Source organism: Lontra canadensis, unplaced genomic scaffold, assembly GCF_010015895.1.
Source record: "Lontra canadensis isolate GAN:19392208 unplaced genomic scaffold, GSC_riverotter_1.0 scaffold135, whole genome shotgun sequence".
Lineage (NCBI taxonomy): Eukaryota > Metazoa > Chordata > Mammalia > Carnivora > Mustelidae > Lontra > Lontra canadensis.
Window position 1 is genome coordinate 3,817,592 of NW_022631129.1, and position 18,599 is coordinate 3,836,190.

At 36.4% G+C, this 18,599-nt stretch overlaps 1 protein-coding gene across 5 annotated transcripts in view; it reads left to right on the forward strand.

Moving 5' to 3' along the window:
- The window catches only part of UBE3A (ubiquitin protein ligase E3A), a 92,081-nt gene extending 83,646 nt beyond the window's left edge, over positions 1 to 8,435 (forward strand). For all 5 annotated transcript variants that reach the window (XM_032843093.1, XM_032843094.1, XM_032843097.1 and 2 more), the window contains 2 exons: positions 6,463 to 6,606; positions 7,596 to 8,435. In XM_032843093.1, the coding sequence (XP_032698984.1) occupies positions 6,463 to 6,606; positions 7,596 to 7,716 (265 nt within the window). In that variant the 3' untranslated portion in view covers positions 7,717 to 8,435. The remainder of the gene's footprint in view (positions 1 to 6,462; positions 6,607 to 7,595) is intronic.
- Positions 8,436 to 18,599: the final 10,164 nt, after the last annotated feature.

Genomic DNA, 18,599 nt, shown 5'->3' on the forward strand with positions numbered 1-18,599 from the left:
CGCTCTCTTTCTTTCCTTTCTTTCTGTGCCTCTAGTACCAATGTCTAGTCATTTGTCATTGCTCCACAGGTACCTGAGACTCTGGTTTTTGTTTTTTTGTTTTCCAGTTTTCTCTCTTGTTCAGTTTTTTATCTTCTGTCATCTCTATTACTGAGCCCATCCAGTATTTTTCTTCTACCCTGTAGTTTTCAAGTCCATAATTTTATGTTTGGCTCTTTTTTTTTTTTTTAAATTATAACTTCTGTTTCTTTCTTGGGATTTCCTATTTCATTTGTGAAACAATAGAACTTAAAATTGTAGAATCATTTTTATGATGACTGCATTAGAATTCTTGTCAGATAATTCTAGCATCTTATTTTTTTTTTAAAGATTTTATTTGTTTATTAGAGAGAGCACAGAGGAAGAGGGAGAAGCAGACTCTGCCTGAGCAGAGAGTCCAATATGGGGTCTCAGTTCCAGGACTCTGAGATCATGAACTGAGGCAAAGCCAGATGTTTAACCGGCTGAGCCACCCAGGCACCCCAGTTCCTCCCAGTGTTGACACCACTTGATTTTCTTTCCTTCGTGTTGTAGTTTTGGACTGTCCTGGGCATTGTGTCTGTTAGGAGATTCTGGGTCCTGTTTACACTTTTTTACTTTAGCAGGCAGTCATCCTATTCTACTATTCAAGTGTAGCATGCAGGTGCTGGCATACTTTGTGTGGGTTGTAGTTCCAGTGACAAATTTAGTTTTCAGAGCTTTTGTGGCACTGTTCTGTTTGCTTTATTTATCTCATTCCATGAGGTTCTCCTGTGGTCCATGATGGTGTTGTTTGAGGGAGGTGAAATTAACAGCTTCCCCAGGCTGAGTTGCACGTGTATCAAGCCCGTAGGGCTGGAAAGCTCTTCCTGGGCTCTATGTGTATTAAACCAGAATCCCCCTTGCTGGTGCTTATGACCATTCAGTGTCTGTGGACTAGGAGGGACTCTGAGGCTCCACAAGAAGGGGACCACTTCCCAGGCTAGCACCTCTTGTGGCAGAAATCCCCTGCCAACTCTGTCTCTGGGTTGAGAAGGAGACTCTCAGGCATGGCTTCTTTTCTTGATTCAATTTAAGTTTTTTATCTTCTGTTTCTGTTATATATATCATTGTGCTATTTATCTTATGGTTCCTCTATATTAATTTTTGCTTCCTCAATTTGACATGACTTATTTTTATTTCCAGCTATTCCCTAGTTCTGTCATATCTTCCAGAATCTTTTTTCATTAATTCTGAAATTTTTCTGAAAATTTGTCCGAAAGTTTTTTTCTAAGTTAGTTGTCCTTTCATAGCCTCTACTGTTATTTAAAACTTTTTAGCTTCATTTGAAATTTGTTTACAATTTTCATGTGTTTTATTGGCAGATCTTCTCAGTGTAATCTTATTCTCTATAGAGATATCATTCCTATGTGCACATACACATATTATTCCTCTCTAGTAACTCTTAGTGTTTGTGATCTTTTCTGGTGTGCTTTTTAAGTGAGATGAGTTTTCTCCTATTTGGAAGAGGGAGAGATAGGCCAGGGCAGATTTTTCATGCTTCAGCTCTATGCATTTTATTTTTGCAAAATGATTTAAGAAAAAAGAAAAGTACATTTATTTGAGTTTTTCTTGGCCTTTTTATTCTTGATTTGGTGAATTTGGACCTTATATCCAGCAGTTTCTCCTCAGTTTCAGAAAGGAATTTTGGTGTTCAAGGGCCCAGAGCTTCTGCTGTATACTGTATCATGATCTCCTGCATTTGCCTACAAATTGTGTAACTCTCTTTTAGCTGTCTTCTCAAATTGTCCTGCTATTTCTAGTGGATTGGTGGTTTTGAGGTTCCCTTGCTCCCAGGGCTGTAAGAAACCCAGTTGCCTTCCTTTTGCATCCTCACCCACTGACATGGATACCAACCAGGTATTCTAGCTGTCAGTGGTGTGTTCTATTCATTTACATGGAAGGATTTGTGGGGGGATATCTTGTCATCTAGTTTTGAAGGTGTTATCTATAGGTCTTCCATTTTCCCATCCAGTTAGCTCTGGTTTTACGGGAGAGAGTAGGAAGATTGAAAAGAAAAGCAAAAACAAAATAACTGTCACTGCTACCATCATCTTTCCCAAACCTCTTAATCTGTATTTCTTCTGATTTTCATATCTATTAGTATCCTTATCTGAATCCATTATTTCCCTGGGGCTTGCAAAATGGTGATATGGAAAAAAAAGATTTCTTCTGTTAATTCTACATATATACCTGGTGTTCTTTTCCTCATTGGTGGTTGTTACTTGATTACTGTGTAAAACAGTTTTACTGAAAAGGCACAATAAAATGTAATTAAATATTTTAGAGTAAGGAGTTACTGTAATAATTTGAGTAGTAACAGTTGAATTTGGATTTTAGTTGGTTTTGTTTTTTGTTTTGTTTTTTGTCTCTTTCTGGATATTGTTTTGAACTCATAGATTTTTATATATTGAGCGTGTTTCAGTCATTATTCTTAGTGATGTTCATACTGCTTAGTCTTGGTATGCTTCTAACATCACTTCATTTTACATTTTGAAATTTTTAGCTCACCTGGAGCATTTTTAACTCTAGACCTGAAATAAGCCATTTTTAGAAGAAATTCTTGGGGAATGGCGTCTTTAAAAAAAGTCCGTTTAGGGCACAAGGTGTGACCTTTGTTATTAAATGTTAGTGCATGCAGACTTTTCTAGGGGACGGATGAGGAATTTTCATTGTATCCTGGAAATTGCCCCATGTCAAGGTAGAGATATCGTCCATGTTCTTTTGTATGGCTGACTACTGTTACTGTGTGAAAGCAATATAGATTATTAATATTCCTGGACATAGTGTTTATTTCCAGCATTTTGCTATGAGAAGTAATGTCACAGTGAATCATCTCATACCTGGATTATTCCATACATATGCGTTCCAGATATATACATTTTTTTCTTGTTCTTTTGTGTTCTCTATGTCCCTACTAGAAATTTTGGTCATTCCTTTGGTCACCATATAAGTTAACCTTCTGTTTCCGAATTTATTTTGCATATTTCTTGAGTATATTCGAGTATTGTCATTTCTGTTTCAGATTTGTTCATTTCTGAGTTTTGTATTTCTGATTAATGGTGTTCTTTTTGATCTGCTGTTGCATTTTCTCTTCATTTTAGAATATGGGATTTTCCATTTTTCATGACTGAATTTTTCAAGTATACTTTTTTCTGCTAGACAATTTAGCTTATTTATTTGCTGAACTTGTTTCATAATTACTTGAATTTTGGAATTCTGTTTCTCCCATTTATGTTTCTATTGGTTGAGGTTTTCCTGGACCTGCTATTAGTAGATCTCATGGTACAGTGGGGAGAAGTTTGGGTGGCATTAGTGGTCTCTTGATTGAATGGGTCCCTCTTTTGTTATTATGGTAACAGCAGTTTCTTTAATATATGGCTACGTGGCCTAGCACCTTCTGATTCTTCAACTCCATCTTGTTTAAGGCCTGAATCTTTCATTAGCTGCTTCCATTCCATTATAGCCAGAAGCTACTCTGCCTCCCAGGGTACTCCCCATCACTTGCAGGCATCATGCCTGTCTGTCATTTTTTTTTTTTAATTAACATATAATGTATTATTTGCTTCAGGGGTACAGGTCTGTGAATCATCAGTCTTAACACAATTCATAGCACTCACCATAGCACATACCCTCCCCAGTGTCCATAACCCAGCCACCCTGTCCCTCACCCCCTCACCCCCTAGCAACCCTCAGTTTGTTTCCTGAGATTAAGAGTCTGTTATGGTTTATCTCCCTCTCCAGTCCCATCTTGTTTCATTTTTTCCCTCCCTACCCACCACAACCCCCCTACCCTGCCTCTCAGATTCCTCATATCAGAGAGATCATATGATAATTGTCTTTCTTTGATTGACTTATTTCGCTTAGCATAATACCCTCTAATTCCATCCACGTCGTTGCAAATGGCAGGGATTCGGGTTTTTTTTTTTTTAATGACTGTATAGGATTCCATTGTATATGTATTTATACATATACATATACATATACCACTTCTTCTTTATCCATTCATTTGTTGATGGACATCTAGTTTATTTCCATAGTTTGGCTATTGTGGACATTGCTGCTATAAACATTCGGGTGCACATGCCCCTTCAGATCTGTGCATTTGTATCTTCAGGGTAAATACCCAGTCGTGCAATTGCAGAGTTGTAGGGTAGCTCTATTTTCAACTTATTGAGGAACCTCCATAGTGTTCTCCATATTGGCTGCACCAGTTTGCATTCCCACCAGCAGTGTAGGAGGGTTCCCCTTTCTCCGCTTCCTTGCCAACATCTGTTGTTTCCTGACTTGTTAATTTTAGCCATTCTGACTGGTGTGAGGTGGTATCTCACTGTGGTTTTGATTCTACCTGTCATTTCTACCCTGGTACTTTCCGGGGCCCGCCCTTTTAGCTACCCCATTGCTCTTACCTTTCTTTAGCAGTTCACTCTTGAGGTGAGGGTTTGCCCAGGGTGAAGTCTAACCCATACTATTCTGCACACCCCTGTCTTCTGTATTGCTCTTGTAGGACTGTGATAGTTTGGGCTCAGGTGTTCATACTTCCAACTTCCATGTCACTTCGGAGTTTGCTCTTCTGTTTTCTTAGTTTTAATCTAAACTTGGGTTATGGGTGTTTTTATCAGATTTCCTTTTTTGATCTGTATAGTTTTTAGGAGATGTAAATGGGATGTGATCCATGAACCTATTACTTAGGGAGAAATGCAGAAGTTTTTTTCTTCATTTTCAGTTTTCTGAATAGTTGCATTCCTAATTCAGAATTTTAATATAGAATATAGCACTTATAGGAAGAGAAGAATTTAATTCAGTAAGTGTTTTCATTGTCTAAACTGGTAGTAACCCCAATATTTTAAGTTCTAATTTTAAATTCTAGAGAGAACCAAATAAATAAATAAATAATGTAGACAGACTGGTCAGGGTGCCCTTCTATCTGCCTTTTCAGGTGTGGGTGGTTCAGTTAGGCTTCAGAGCACTCCTACAGTGCTCTGATAAGAAGACTTGATTACTGCCTATTTGCAGGGGAACTGTTCTGCCCTGACAGAGAGCTCTGGGCCATAGGAGACTTTCTTCTTGTCAGCCACCCAATAGGAATGATCTAGACTGTGGAATGATTTTAATTCTTCCTGAAAGTTGCACCTGCAAGTTCCATGTCTAATTTCCTGTTGTTATGATGTAGTTCTTTATTGTGTTCTCCAGGTGAGTGGGAGGTTTGCAGGACCTGAGGAGGGTGTTAGAATATCAGGGTAGAGAAGTGGGAGGACATTGAAGGAGAACCAAGAAGTCTATTAAGTTGCTAACCCTGTCAGAAGTATTGGCATTATACTAATAAAAATGCCCACATTTTAATAATAGAAATTGTATACTGAAATACAATGATATCAAAAACTAGAATTATAATTACACATGTAGGAATTGTGACGTTCTCTGCCAAGATTCTGGAAAGAGCTTTTCAAATAAATGTTAAAATGTATTCTTTTCGGGGCGCCTGGGTGGCTCAGTGGGTTAAGCCTCTGCCTTCAGCTCAGGTCATGATCCCAGGGTCCTGGAATCGAGCCCCGCATCGGGCTCTCTGCTCCGCAGGGAGCCTGCCTCCACCTCTCTCTCTGCCTGCCTCTCTGCCTACTTGTGATCTCTGTCTGTCAAATAAATAAAACAAATCTTTAAAAAAAAAAAAAACCTTTATTTAAAAAAATGTATTCTTGAAATTTTTTGAGCTGAGAATTAGTGCATATTGTTAAATTTATGGATACCTCATTATTCATACAGCTGTTATAATGATGCTTGTTATATAGTCACTCTAAAAACAAAATGCAGTTCATTATAACAACATGACTTTTATCACGTAGATTTTAGGAATGTCAGGGACTAAATCATTGCATATAGCAGAAATACCAGAATTATCCCCATCCCTACTTCCACAGCCCACAAGATCAAAAGTGTTCTGGTTTATATAAAAAAATTGTGCCTTTGTATTACTACTACTACACGTGTGTCTGTGTGTATGTGTATGTGTTTTTATTTTGTCCTTAATTGGTATCACCTCCCTCCCCCCAATCTCATATTTTCAATTTACAGGATTTGAGTTTTGGGTTTTGTCTTTTATTCCTGATTATATTGTATGAGTATACCATAGTTTACATAATTATTTCCTGTTATAGGACACTTCAGTTTACCAGTTATTACTGTTCTAGATAATGTAGCCATGAGCTATGCCTTTAAGTGTTTCCGTAAGATAAATTTGCATCAGTAATTTGTAGATCCTTGATCACCAGGAATGAATGTTTAGGTTTTCTGATACTAATTTCTAGGTTATCTCCATAATACAGTTTTAATAAGTCATAAACTTACATTAGTACTAGTTATAAATGAATGCCAAACTAAAATCAGTATTCTGTCTTTCCTCATTAGGGAGTTCTGGGAAATTGTTCATTCATTTACAGATGAGCAGAAAAGACTTTTCTTGCAGTTTACAACAGGTACAGACAGAGCACCTGTGGGTGGACTAGGAAAATTAAAGATGATTATAGCCAAAAATGGCCCAGACACAGAAAGGTAATTATTAAATTGTGACTGTATACCGACAACCTTATATTCCATGTCACACGCATGGGAACTGTCTGGGAGCTTCTGAGCACTTTTAAAAGTTTTATGTGGAACTCTCCAAATCACTTGAACTGGTAATTCAGAGAATGTTTTGCTGCTTTTGTTTGAAGAAATTTTTAAAACACTGGCCTAGTTCAAAGCTATTAAAGGGATCACTGGATTTTGAATTTTGCAAAGTGATATGATTCATTAAGTTTTTCAGAACTTTTTAAATTGAAAGGTATTATGTAATCTATTTAAGAATGGTTAAATTGAGTCTCAGAATTGTTCAGCACTAGATTTCTTAATCTTAACATTTGAATCAAGTTTCATAATCTTGTTCTTTCTTCATTGTATAAGTCAATGTTTTTGTGAGTAAGGATCTTACATGAACAGTAGCATATTTAAGGGTTTAAATATATAGAAACATTTCTATTAGTATTCCACATTATTTGATGCATAATGGCTTTAATGTAACTTTACGTATATTTGTTATTAAGTCACTTATATGCTCATATTGCCAAGAATATTTCTAACTGGCATTAAAGAACATAGATTTTGAAATCTTAAAAGCCAGGTTTGAGTATTATCTTCATCCTAGAGTAAATTAACTTCTCAATGATGTTAGCTTTGTAGTGGGATAATGATAGTTTTATTTTGAGAAGATAAAGTTAAATGAGATCTAACAGTTAAACAGTATGTGGTATGTCATAATGACTCAGTGGATGCAATATGTTATCAATCATCATCATCATCATTAGGATTGAATAATAAGATAAAAACAAACTGATATTTGGTAGTTGCATAGGAAAAACAAAAAGTTTATGAATTGCATTAATGTGTACCCTGCATTGCAAACCATCTCAACTATACATACCATCTAAAAGTAGGGGTTTTTTTAGTGCTGAGCATATTCTCCATGATTTATTTTCCTATTTTCCCCTATTCTCTCTGTTTAGGTTACCTACATCTCATACTTGCTTTAATGTCCTTTTACTGCCGGAATATTCAAGCAAGGAAAAACTTAAAGAAAGATTGCTGAAGGCCATCACTTATGCCAAAGGATTTGGCATGCTGTAAAAAAATAAATAAAAAAAAAAATAAGAAGAAGAAGAACGGAAAAAAAGGAAAAGAAAAATTTTAAATTTTAATAATCATAACAAGAGGGATGAATTTGGTGGTGATAATGTCCCAGTACAAAAAGGCTGTAAGATAGTGAACCACAGTAGTCACCTTATGTCTGTGCCTCCCTTCTTTATTGGGGATATGTGGGCTGGAACAGCAGATTTCAGCTACTTATATGAACAAATCCTTTATTATTATTATTATTATTTTTTTTTGCGTGAAAGTGTTACTTATTCTTTCACTTGTATGTACAGAGAGGTTTTTCTGAATATTTATTTTAAGGGTTAAATCACTTTTGCTTGTGTTTATTACTGCTTGAGGTTGAGCCTTTTTGAGTATTTAAAAAATATATACCAACAAAACTACTCTCCCAAGGAAAATATTGCCACCATTTGTAGACTGTGTAACCTTCAACTATGTGCTATTTTCGTCCCTGTATCTAACTCAAATCAGGAACTGTGTTTTTTTTTTTTTTTTAAACAATTTGCTTTGAAACTTGAAGTCTTGAAAACAGTGTGATGCGATTGCTGCTGTTCTAGTCCCCAAAGAGTTTTCTGTGCAAAATCTTGAAATCAATAAAGATGGAAGGGAGAACTTGAAATGTTTTAACTGCAGCCCTCAGAACTTTACTTTAGTAACAGCACAACAAATTAAAAACAACTCATGCCACAGTATGTCGTCTTCATGTGTCTTGCAATGAACTGTTTCAGTAGCCAATCCTCTTTCTTAGTATATGAAAGGACAGGGATTATCTTGTTGTTGTTGTTGTTGTTGTTGTTTTAAGTTTACTGGGGAAAAGTGCATTTGGCCAAAAGAAATGGTAGTCAAACCTGTTGCAAGAAAGCTAGGAAGTTTGTTGTTTATTATAAACGCAAAGCATGTGAAAGTGCACTTAAATTTTTTATTAATTATTACCTGCATTTTAAATAGACAATCCAAAGTCTTCCCTTCATGTTGCCATCATCTTGTCTAATCAGCCATTTTATCAAGGCACGTGATCAGTGTTGCAACATAATAGAAAGGATGGCTATTGTGCCTTGTTTTACTTAATCATATGTTAAGCAGACCTGGAATGAATGGAACTATTACTCTTAAGTCCTATTTACATTGTATATCCCCAAAGATTAAGTTATACTTCAAAAAGTAAGTGTTAAATATTACTTCCATGTGGAAAAGTACAAATAGGTTTAAATTACTGGACGTTCAGAAGTAAGTAGTTTCCCCTTTCTAGTCTTCTGTGTCTGTTATGTTAATTTCTTTTATTACAATATAAATAAAAGGATTATGTATTTTTAACTAAGGAGAGATATGGATATATCCTTTTACTACAAGCTGTATACAGCTAATGTGCTGAGCTTGTGCTTTGATGATTGTTTTAACAGACAGATTAGATCAACCTGATGATTTGTTTGAAATTGGCAGGAAAAATACAGCTTTTCAAATCATGGGAGGGGAGAAAGGATATCTTTCAGGATTATTTTAATGATTTTAGTAATTGAGAGAGATCTGTTGTGTACCATAATGCTAAATAAAACAGTGACATTTTTCATCATAATTTAGAGGAAAAAGAAAACAGTGCTTTCATCTTGTGATAAGGTAACTTTTTTTGTTGTTGTTTTCTGGGCCAGCCTTTAGAACACTGTTAAGGTATGTACACTACCTTGATGCAAGGGACTCTCATGATACTATAGTCATCTTAAAGGCGTCTCATCCATGTGCTTGTGTATAATGAAAGAAGGAGAGAAATCAAATACTCTGGGGGCATTTTATATAATAAATTCATGAAGAAATGTGTGTTCTTCAGTTCTCAAGTTCTATTATCACAGTATTGAAGTTCTATAATTGTATTAACATCTGTATGAAGTTTGTGAATGGTAATTGAGTATAGGTTATCAGATACAGAATTCACATCAAATAGACTTTTAACAAACAGTTCAAAATAAACCTACCCTTAAAAATATTTTAAGAGAAAAAGTCATTGGTTGTCCATACTAGCTGCTCTCACTTGCTTAGTAATTATCCTGGGCATGTTACCACTTTTCTTACCATTGCCTCCTGTTCACTACTGTTTAGTAGAATGCCATTGAGCAGTATCTCAAGGAAGAGGAAAACAGAAATTTTGACTATAATGACTAATTCTTTTAGCCAAATTTCTTATGAAAGTACTTTTTTGCCTGAACACTTACATATTTTGGTTATCTGTGAATCAGCCAACAGTCTGCAGGAAGCTGTGGGGATAAAATGAACCGTAAACTAAAATAATTAGCTTTCCAAATGAAGTAGAAACTTTATCTTCCAGTTTTATTATTTTAGAAAATTTCAAACATGAAACAAAAATACAACCTGCTATCAAACTTTTCTGGAGCCTGGCAGCTTCAGTAAATGAGTTGGATTTCCTCACCCTATACTACTGTTTCAAGTTGTGGTTAATTGTGTGATAAAATACAACAACTTCCCTAGCTTTATTTTGGGATGCATACCTGTGTAGGGAGAGAAATATCCAAAAAACAAACAAAACCTTAAAAATGAAGCTTCAAACTGAACTTGCTGATACTCCTTCCTTGTGACTTAGTAACACCACTCCCTGTTCCCCTAAGAACACAATGGCTGGGATTTCAGGCCCCATTTTGTTTTTTTTTTTTCCTCAAGAATTTCATAACGGTCTCTCAAGAAGAATTGTTTCCCTAAGGCTACTTTATTTGTAGTCTTGATCTCCTTACCTTCTCTCTCATATGTATACATATAATTTTTTTTTTTTAACCAAAGAATTAAAGAACAAACTTCTGTTTGCTCCCTCTTGTCTTCTCTGTGTTACTAGTCTATCAAGAATTTCCTGGGGAAGACTGTTAACAACTTGAAAATCCCAAGGCTTTTCCCCCTTCCCTGTTCAAATCCAGTAGGTTGGCATTTGTTAAACACTGCAAGATTTTGATGAAAATGTCTCACTGAGAAATGCTGCTAATCCATTTCTGTGCCACTGAAAATGCTTTCCTGAACAAAACAACCTCTTCAACTGCCAGTATGAACTGTTTAACCTTGCCAACACCTTGAAATTAATTTCGTGCTACTCTGGTCCTTTTCAGTTGGATGTTTATCATCCAGATCTTGGATGGGTAGTATAATTCTACTTAAAGTTCTTGTCCAGTTCTCTTTTAGTCAATCTCAACTACTGAAGATTCTTGTCTAAATTTATATTGTTTTTCTCAGACTCTATCCCCAGGATAATTTTTCTGGTACCTCAAAGTTAATACCAGAACTTCATCTTGCATCTCTACCTACTGTTAATTTGTTTCTTCCTTAAAAGGATCACTTTCAACCCAGTCATTGAAATCCATCATCTCTCAGCTGTCACAGCTTTTATCAATTCCTTTCCCCTCCAGTCTCCCCAGTTCATCATACTTCCTTTCAGGTTCTGGTCCATTGAATCACCTGGTTGCTTTCAGTAGCTTCCCAAATAACCACCCTGACTGTAACCTCCTCTTCCAATCTTTTCATTTTGCTAAAACAATTTTGCTGATTTAAATATCCTCTGCTTCAAAATTTGCTCCTGTTTGAATACTCTTCAAGCTTGGCATCCAAGGCCCTCCATAAACTGGGTCCCACGTGCTTTTCCAATTTTGCCATCTGTTACAGGCACTTTACCTGAAGCACAACATCTTCATTTGTGCTTATTTCATATTTCTCAAGTGCCCTTCAAAATGAAAATTTAAAAACACTTTACCCATAAAGTCACCACCAAAATGGACTTCCAAGTGCTTGTGTGACCTCACAGCAACCCATACTTAACATGGTAGTTCAGGTCGTTGGGGCACATTCCTTATTTAAACAACGAGGAGTACCTGAGATTTTCTCCTCCCAGCCCCATAACCATTACCCAGGATGCGAGCAGATTCATGGCAGAGAGAGTGTTTTGTTTTGTTTTTAATCCTTCTACCAGCTTGTCACCACTTGAATGATTGAAAACGGCTCAGCATGCAATAGGATGTTCAATGAAGCTTCCTGTTTTTATCACTAAAGATGACCTCTTCTTGTCTCCCCACACTTCTCCCCACCAAAAGTTTTGTTTTTTTTTTTTTTTTAATTAAATATTTAAATGTTTGTGGCTAAAGGACTTGCTTCTTGAGGAAGTGGCTCCCCTGGATCAGTGACTGTTCCAATCCATGGAAAGACAGTAAGAGGGAAAGAATGAAAAGGACAAATGTCTTTGAGAGCAAGATTGTGTGACTTCCCCAGCCCTACCCTTTGGATGTGCTCTCACAACCAGGAGCCTCTGTGCAGACATGTCTGTGACCACACTCCTCTCCCATAGGGGCAGGCATCTTACACAACCCCACTGTTGCCAGACCTTCATGTCTATCAAGGAACAATCCTCTGCCAAACACTGCTTTTTATACTAAATGAAGCACCACAATGAATGAATGCATCATAAGCCTTACTACGAATCAACCCTCAAATCAGGATTCTTAGGTTCATTTGAACAGAACCTGGAGTAATTATCCTAGCTATCTTCTGGTCTTTAGAAAACCATAGAAAATACGATAAGCATGTGTCTGGTAAATGGTACACAGGTGTCAAGGGTGCCACCTTCAGTGTCAGATGACTAGGTCTCAGTCTGGGCCCTGCCCTTGCCTCAGCTTGGATTATCATATTCAAGCCCACCTCATTGCTGATTATTAGGATTCAATGAATTCGAGATATAGATGCTAGAAAACCCGGTGCAAGACAGAAACTGCGATAGGTTCTCTCAATATTTGCCAATTAAAAGGAGTCCATTGAGAGGTTGGAGATACGATTGCTTTTGCAGGATTGACCCTCCCTCATCTACCTCAAAGTAGGGAGGGGTACATCTCTCGTTTTTGTGTAAGATAAAATCCGTGTAACAAAATTCACTCTTCTTTGCAGTGTACAGTTAATAGCTTTTAGAATATTTACAAAATTGTGCAATCATTACCATTAAATACAGAGCATTTTTATCACTGTTAAAAAAAAAATCCTGTACCTATTAGGAATGACTGTTTATTCTCCCCTCAATAATACCCCCAAAGTTCCCCTACACATACACACCAAAGTCCTTGGTAATCACTAATCTTTTCTGTCTATAGAGTCCCTTGTTTGGGACATTTCGTATCAATAGAATCATGCAATATGTGGCCTTTTGTATCTGACTTTTCACTTAGAACAATGTTTTCAAGGTGCATCTATGTTGTAGCATGTATCAGTACTTCAGTTCTTTTTACGGCTGAATAATATTTCATTGTATTGATATACCATATTTTTGTTCACTTGTTTGATGGATGTTTGCATTACTTCTGTTGGCTATTATAAATTACTATTGCTGTGAACATTTGTGTACAGGTTTCTATGTGGCTATAAGTTTTTATTTCTCTTGGTTATGTACATAGGAGTGAAATTGCTGGGTCATATGCCTACTCCGTTCAAGGAACTATCAAACTTTCCCAAAGTGGCTGTACTATTTGATATTTCCATCAACAGTGTGAGAGTTCCAATTTCTCTGCATCCTGGCCAACATTTATTACTGACATTTTTATTCTAGCCATCCTTTTGGGAGTGAAGTATTTCATGGTTTTGATTTGCGTTTCCCTAATGACTAATAAGGTTGAGCATCTTTTCATATGTTTTTGGCCATTTGTTCATCTTTAGAGAAATGTCTATTCATATCCTTTGCCCATTTCTTAATTGGGTTCTTTTTATTACTGAATTCTTTATTCTGGATGTAAGTTCCTTACCAGATAAATCACTTGCAATTATTTTCTCCCATTCTCAGGATAGTATTTTCACTTTTTGGATGATGCTCTTTGAAGCACCAAAGTTTTCAATTTGGGGGATGTCCAAATTCTGTGTGTGTGTTTTTGTTTGTGTTCGTTTTTTTGTTTGTTTGTTTGGTTGTGTGTGTGTGTGTTGTGTGTGTGATTTGTGCTTTTGGTGTCATATTTTAAAAGAAAAAAAAGACCTACTGCAATCATACCTGTTTTCTTTTAAATGCCTTATAGTTTTAGGTCTTTGATCCATTTTTGCATATTGTGCGTTGTAGGAGTCCAGCTTCATTCTTTGGCAGATGGATCTCCAGTTGTCCAGGCACAGTTGTTGAAAAGACTTGTTCCCCTATGAATGGTCCTGGCACCATTATTGAGAAGTAATTGCCTATAAATATTAGACTTTATTTTCAGACTTGCAATTTTATTCTATTGATCAATATGTCTGTCCTTACGCCAGTACCACACTGTCTTGATTATCACAGCTTAATTACTATAGCTAGATTTTGAATTTGGGATGTGGGAGTCCCCTATCTTTGTTCCTTTCCAAGATCATTTTGTCTACTTGAGGTCCCTTGCAGTTCCATATGAATTTTATAATCAACAAAACACACATCTGGAATTTTGATAAGGATTGTGTTGTGTTTATAGGGACTATTGCTATTTTTAACAATATAAACGTTTCCAATCCATGAACTTGGAATGTCTCTCCATTCGTTCAGGTCCTTAATTTTTTTCATTGATGTTCTATAGATTTCAGTGTACAAGTCTTAAATTCTTTGGTTAGATATTTTCCTAAGTTGATGTTTCTGATGCTACTATAAACAGAATTGTTTTCTGAATTTCATTTTTGGATTGCTAATTGCTAGTATATAAAATACAAATACTTCTTGTATATTGATCTTGTATTGCCCTCCCTCCCTCCCTCCCTTCCGTACTCCCTTCCTGCCTTCCAAGTTTGTACATACAACATCATGAGTCTATGAATAGAAATAGTTTGATTTCTTCCTTTCCACTCTGGATTCTTTTTGCTTGTTGTTCTTGCCTAAATGCCTAGCTAATATTTATAGTATAATATTGAATAGAAGTGGCAAGAACAGACATCTTTGTCTTATCCTTGATTTTAGGAGAAAAGCATTCAATCTTTCTCTATTGAGTGTGATTTTAGCTGTAAGTTTGTCATAGGTGCTTCAGGTTGAGGAAAATTTCTTCCTTTCCTAGTCCGTTAAGTGTTTTTATCAAGAAAGGATATTGGATTTTTATTAAATGCTTCTGCATCTAATAGGGTATATTATTACATTGATGGATTGAACCAACCTTGCATTCATGAGCTAATCCTACTTGTCCATGGTACACAAACATTTTTTATATGCTGCTGGATTTGGTTTGCTAGTATTTTTTTTTAGAATATTTGTATCCGTGTTGATAAATACTGTCTGTAGTTTTCTTGTTATATCTTTGTCTGGTTTTGATATCAGGGTAATACTGGTTTCATAGAAAGAGCTGGAGGCTTTCCTTCATCTTAAACTCAGTGAGCTATGTTTCAAATGAAATAATTGGAGACCTTGACCCTGTGGTCTTTAGATTTGGGGGAACACAAGGATGGTACTTGACTCTTCCTGGAAAGGGTACTTGGATAAGATGTGGCTGAAGGGGCCTGTGACAACTGAATAAAGGTCACACTCACCAATAATGGGGCAGAGGTGTATGTTTCCTATATGCCACATGTAGTTGTGAGATGAGCCATCTTGCAAATTACCCTACACGTGTTAGCTTATTGAATGTGGCCAACCACCCAACATCTGAGCACCATCAAATGCTGCAAGAAGGACGAGAAATGGGAAGCTGCCAGCCAAACTAGAAATTCTCAATCTCTAGTTTGAGAATCTAGACTCCCACTAGGACATATTTTATGAAAGAAAGCTATTAACACCCCCATCTCCCTGAAGTTTCAATACCCTATTATAGATGCACCAACTGGTTATGGCAGATTCCTTTTCTCTAAATCCCTCCCTTCCAGAAGGGCTAGAAACAGATTTTTAGTAAGAAGAAAGGGAAAGGGCAGAAAAGAAAAGAAACTGGTTGCTCATATACCTATCTTTAGACTTCCCAACCAGAAGAAGACCTGAGTGAGAGTTATGTTTTGAGTTAAAAAGAGTTTCACTAGTGTGGACATAATACCAGAAATGTTACATGACCTGAGATTTCATCACTGAGAAAACAATTCAGAGTCAGAGAGTAGGTTTACAAAAAGAAAGTTGTCTTCTGCTGTTCCACAGTATCCCCCTACAGTCTCCACTAAATAAATCTGATTTATTTTTAATTATATTATTTTATTAAATATTATCTAATATTTAATAATATATAAACTATATATTTATATATAATCTATAAATATATAAATAAATATTTAATGTTTATTTAATAAATATTAAATATGTATTTAGTGCCCAAAAGAACTTGAGGCACATATGACGATACGATAAGAAAAGATTTCTACAGGAGATAACCAAAACCCGTGTCTTACCCTATTCCAACTGAAGTGTAAAATTGTTTCCTTTCATTAACATTTACTAACAAATAACAATTGAATGCTTGCCACATTGCAGGATTGCTGCAACTAGTTTTATATTGATTCAAAAATGCTTTGTCTATTATGGGGAGACAATCTAATAGGCCAGACATGAACAAACCACAAAGGTTAATAGAAGTATGTAAACGTACAATTTGGGCAGAGAATTCAGATCCAAAAAATTTTCAACTATGAGAAAAGTTTTAAAAGAAACACCAAAGAAACACAAACAATTATAAGAACATGTTATGAGCAACTATATGCCAGCAAATTTGACAATCTGGAAGAAATGGATGCATTCCTGGAGACATATAAACTACCACAACTGAACCAGGAAGAAATAGAAAACCTGAACAGACCTATAACCAGTAAGGAGATTGAAACAGTCAACAAAAATCTCCCAACAAACAAGAGCCCAGGGCCAGACGGCTTCCCAGGGAAAGTCTACCAAGCACTTAAAGAAGAATTAATTCCTATTCTCCTGAAACTGTTCCAAAAAATAGAAATGGCAGGAAAACTTCCAAACTCATTTTATGAGGCCAGGATTACCTTGATCCCAAAACCAAAGACCCCATCAAAAAAGAGAATTACAGACCAATATTCTTGATGAACACAGATGTGGAAATTCTCACCAAAATACTAGCCAATAGGATCCAACAGTACATTAAAAGGATTATTCACCCTGACCATGTGGAATTTATTCCAGGGCTACAAGTTTGGTTCAACATGACAAATCAATTAGTGTGATACATACATTAATAGAAGAACAAGAACCATATGATACTCTCAATAGATGCTGAAAACACATTTGACAAAGTACAACATACTTTCTTGATCAAAACTCTTCAAAGTGTAGGGCAGAAGGTACATACCTCAATATCATCAAAGCCATCTAGGAAAAACCCACAGCGAATATCATTCTCAATGGAGAAAAACTGAGAGCTTTTCTGCTAAGGTCAGGAACACAGCACCAATGTCCATTATCACCACAGCTATTCAACAAAGTACTAGAAGTCCTAGCCTCAGCAATCAGACAACAAAAAGAAATTAAAGGCATCCAAATCAGCAAAGAAGAAGTCTAATTCTCACTCTTTGCAGATGATATGATACTTTATGTGGAAAATCCAAAAGACTCCACTCCAAATCTTCTAGAACTTGTACAGGAATTCAGTAAAGTATCAGGATATAAAATCAATGCACAGAAATCAGTTGCATTTCTATACACCCACCAACAACAAGACAGAAGAAAGAGAAATTAAGGAGCCAATCCCATTTACAATCACACCCAAAACCATAAGATACCTAGGAATAAACCTAGCCAAAGAGGCAAAGAATTTGTACTCAGAAAAGTTTAAAGTACTCATGAAAGAAATTGTGGAAGGCACAAACAAATGGAAAAATGTTCCCTGCTCATGGATTGGAAGAACAAATATTGTGAAAATGTCTATGCCACCTAAAGCAATCTACATGTTTAATGCAATCCCTATCAAAATACCATTGGGGCATCTGGGCGGCTCAGGGGGTTAAAGCCTCTGCCTTCAGGTCAGGTTGTGATCCTAGGGTCCTGGGATTGAGCCCTGCATCAGGCTCTCTGCTCAGCAGGGAGCCTGCTTCCCTTCTCTCTCTGCCTGCCTCTCTGCCTACCTGTGATCTCTCTGTCAAATAAATAAAATCTTTTTTAAAAGCCTATCCATTTTTTTCAAAGAAATGGAACAAATAATCCTAAAATTTATATGGAACCAGAAAAGACCTTGAATAGCCAGAGGAATGTTGAAAAAGCCAAAGTTGGTGGCATCACAATTGCAGACTTCAAGCTCTATTACAAAGCTGTCATCATAAAGACAGTAGGTACTGGCACAATAACAGACACATAGATCAATGGAAGAGAATAGAGAGCCCAGAAATAGACCCTCTACTCTATGGTCAACTCATCTTTGACAAAGCAGGAAAGAATGTCCAAAGGAAAAAAGACAGTCTCTTCAACAAATGGTGTTAGGAAAATTAGACAGCCACATGCAGAAAAATGAAACTGGACCATTTCCTTATACCACACACACAAATAGACTCAAAATGGATGAAGCACCTCAGTGTGAGACAGGAATCCATCAAAATCCTTGAGGTGAACACAGGCAGCAACCTCTTCAACCTCAGCCACAGAAACTTCTTTCTAGAAACATCACCAAAGGCAAGGGAAGCAAGGGCAAAAATGAACTATCAGGATTTCATCAAGATCAAAAGCTTTTGCACACCAAAGGAAACGGTCAACAAAACCATAAGGCAACTGAAAGAATGGGAGAAGATATTTGCAAATGACATATCAGATAAAGGGCTAGTATCCAAAATCTATAAAGAACTTAGCCAACTCAACACCCAAAGAACAAATAATACAATCAAGAAATGGGCAGAGGACATGAACAGACATTTCTGCAAAGAAGACATCCAGATGGCCAGTAGACACATGAAAAAGTGCTCCACATCACTTGGCATCAGGG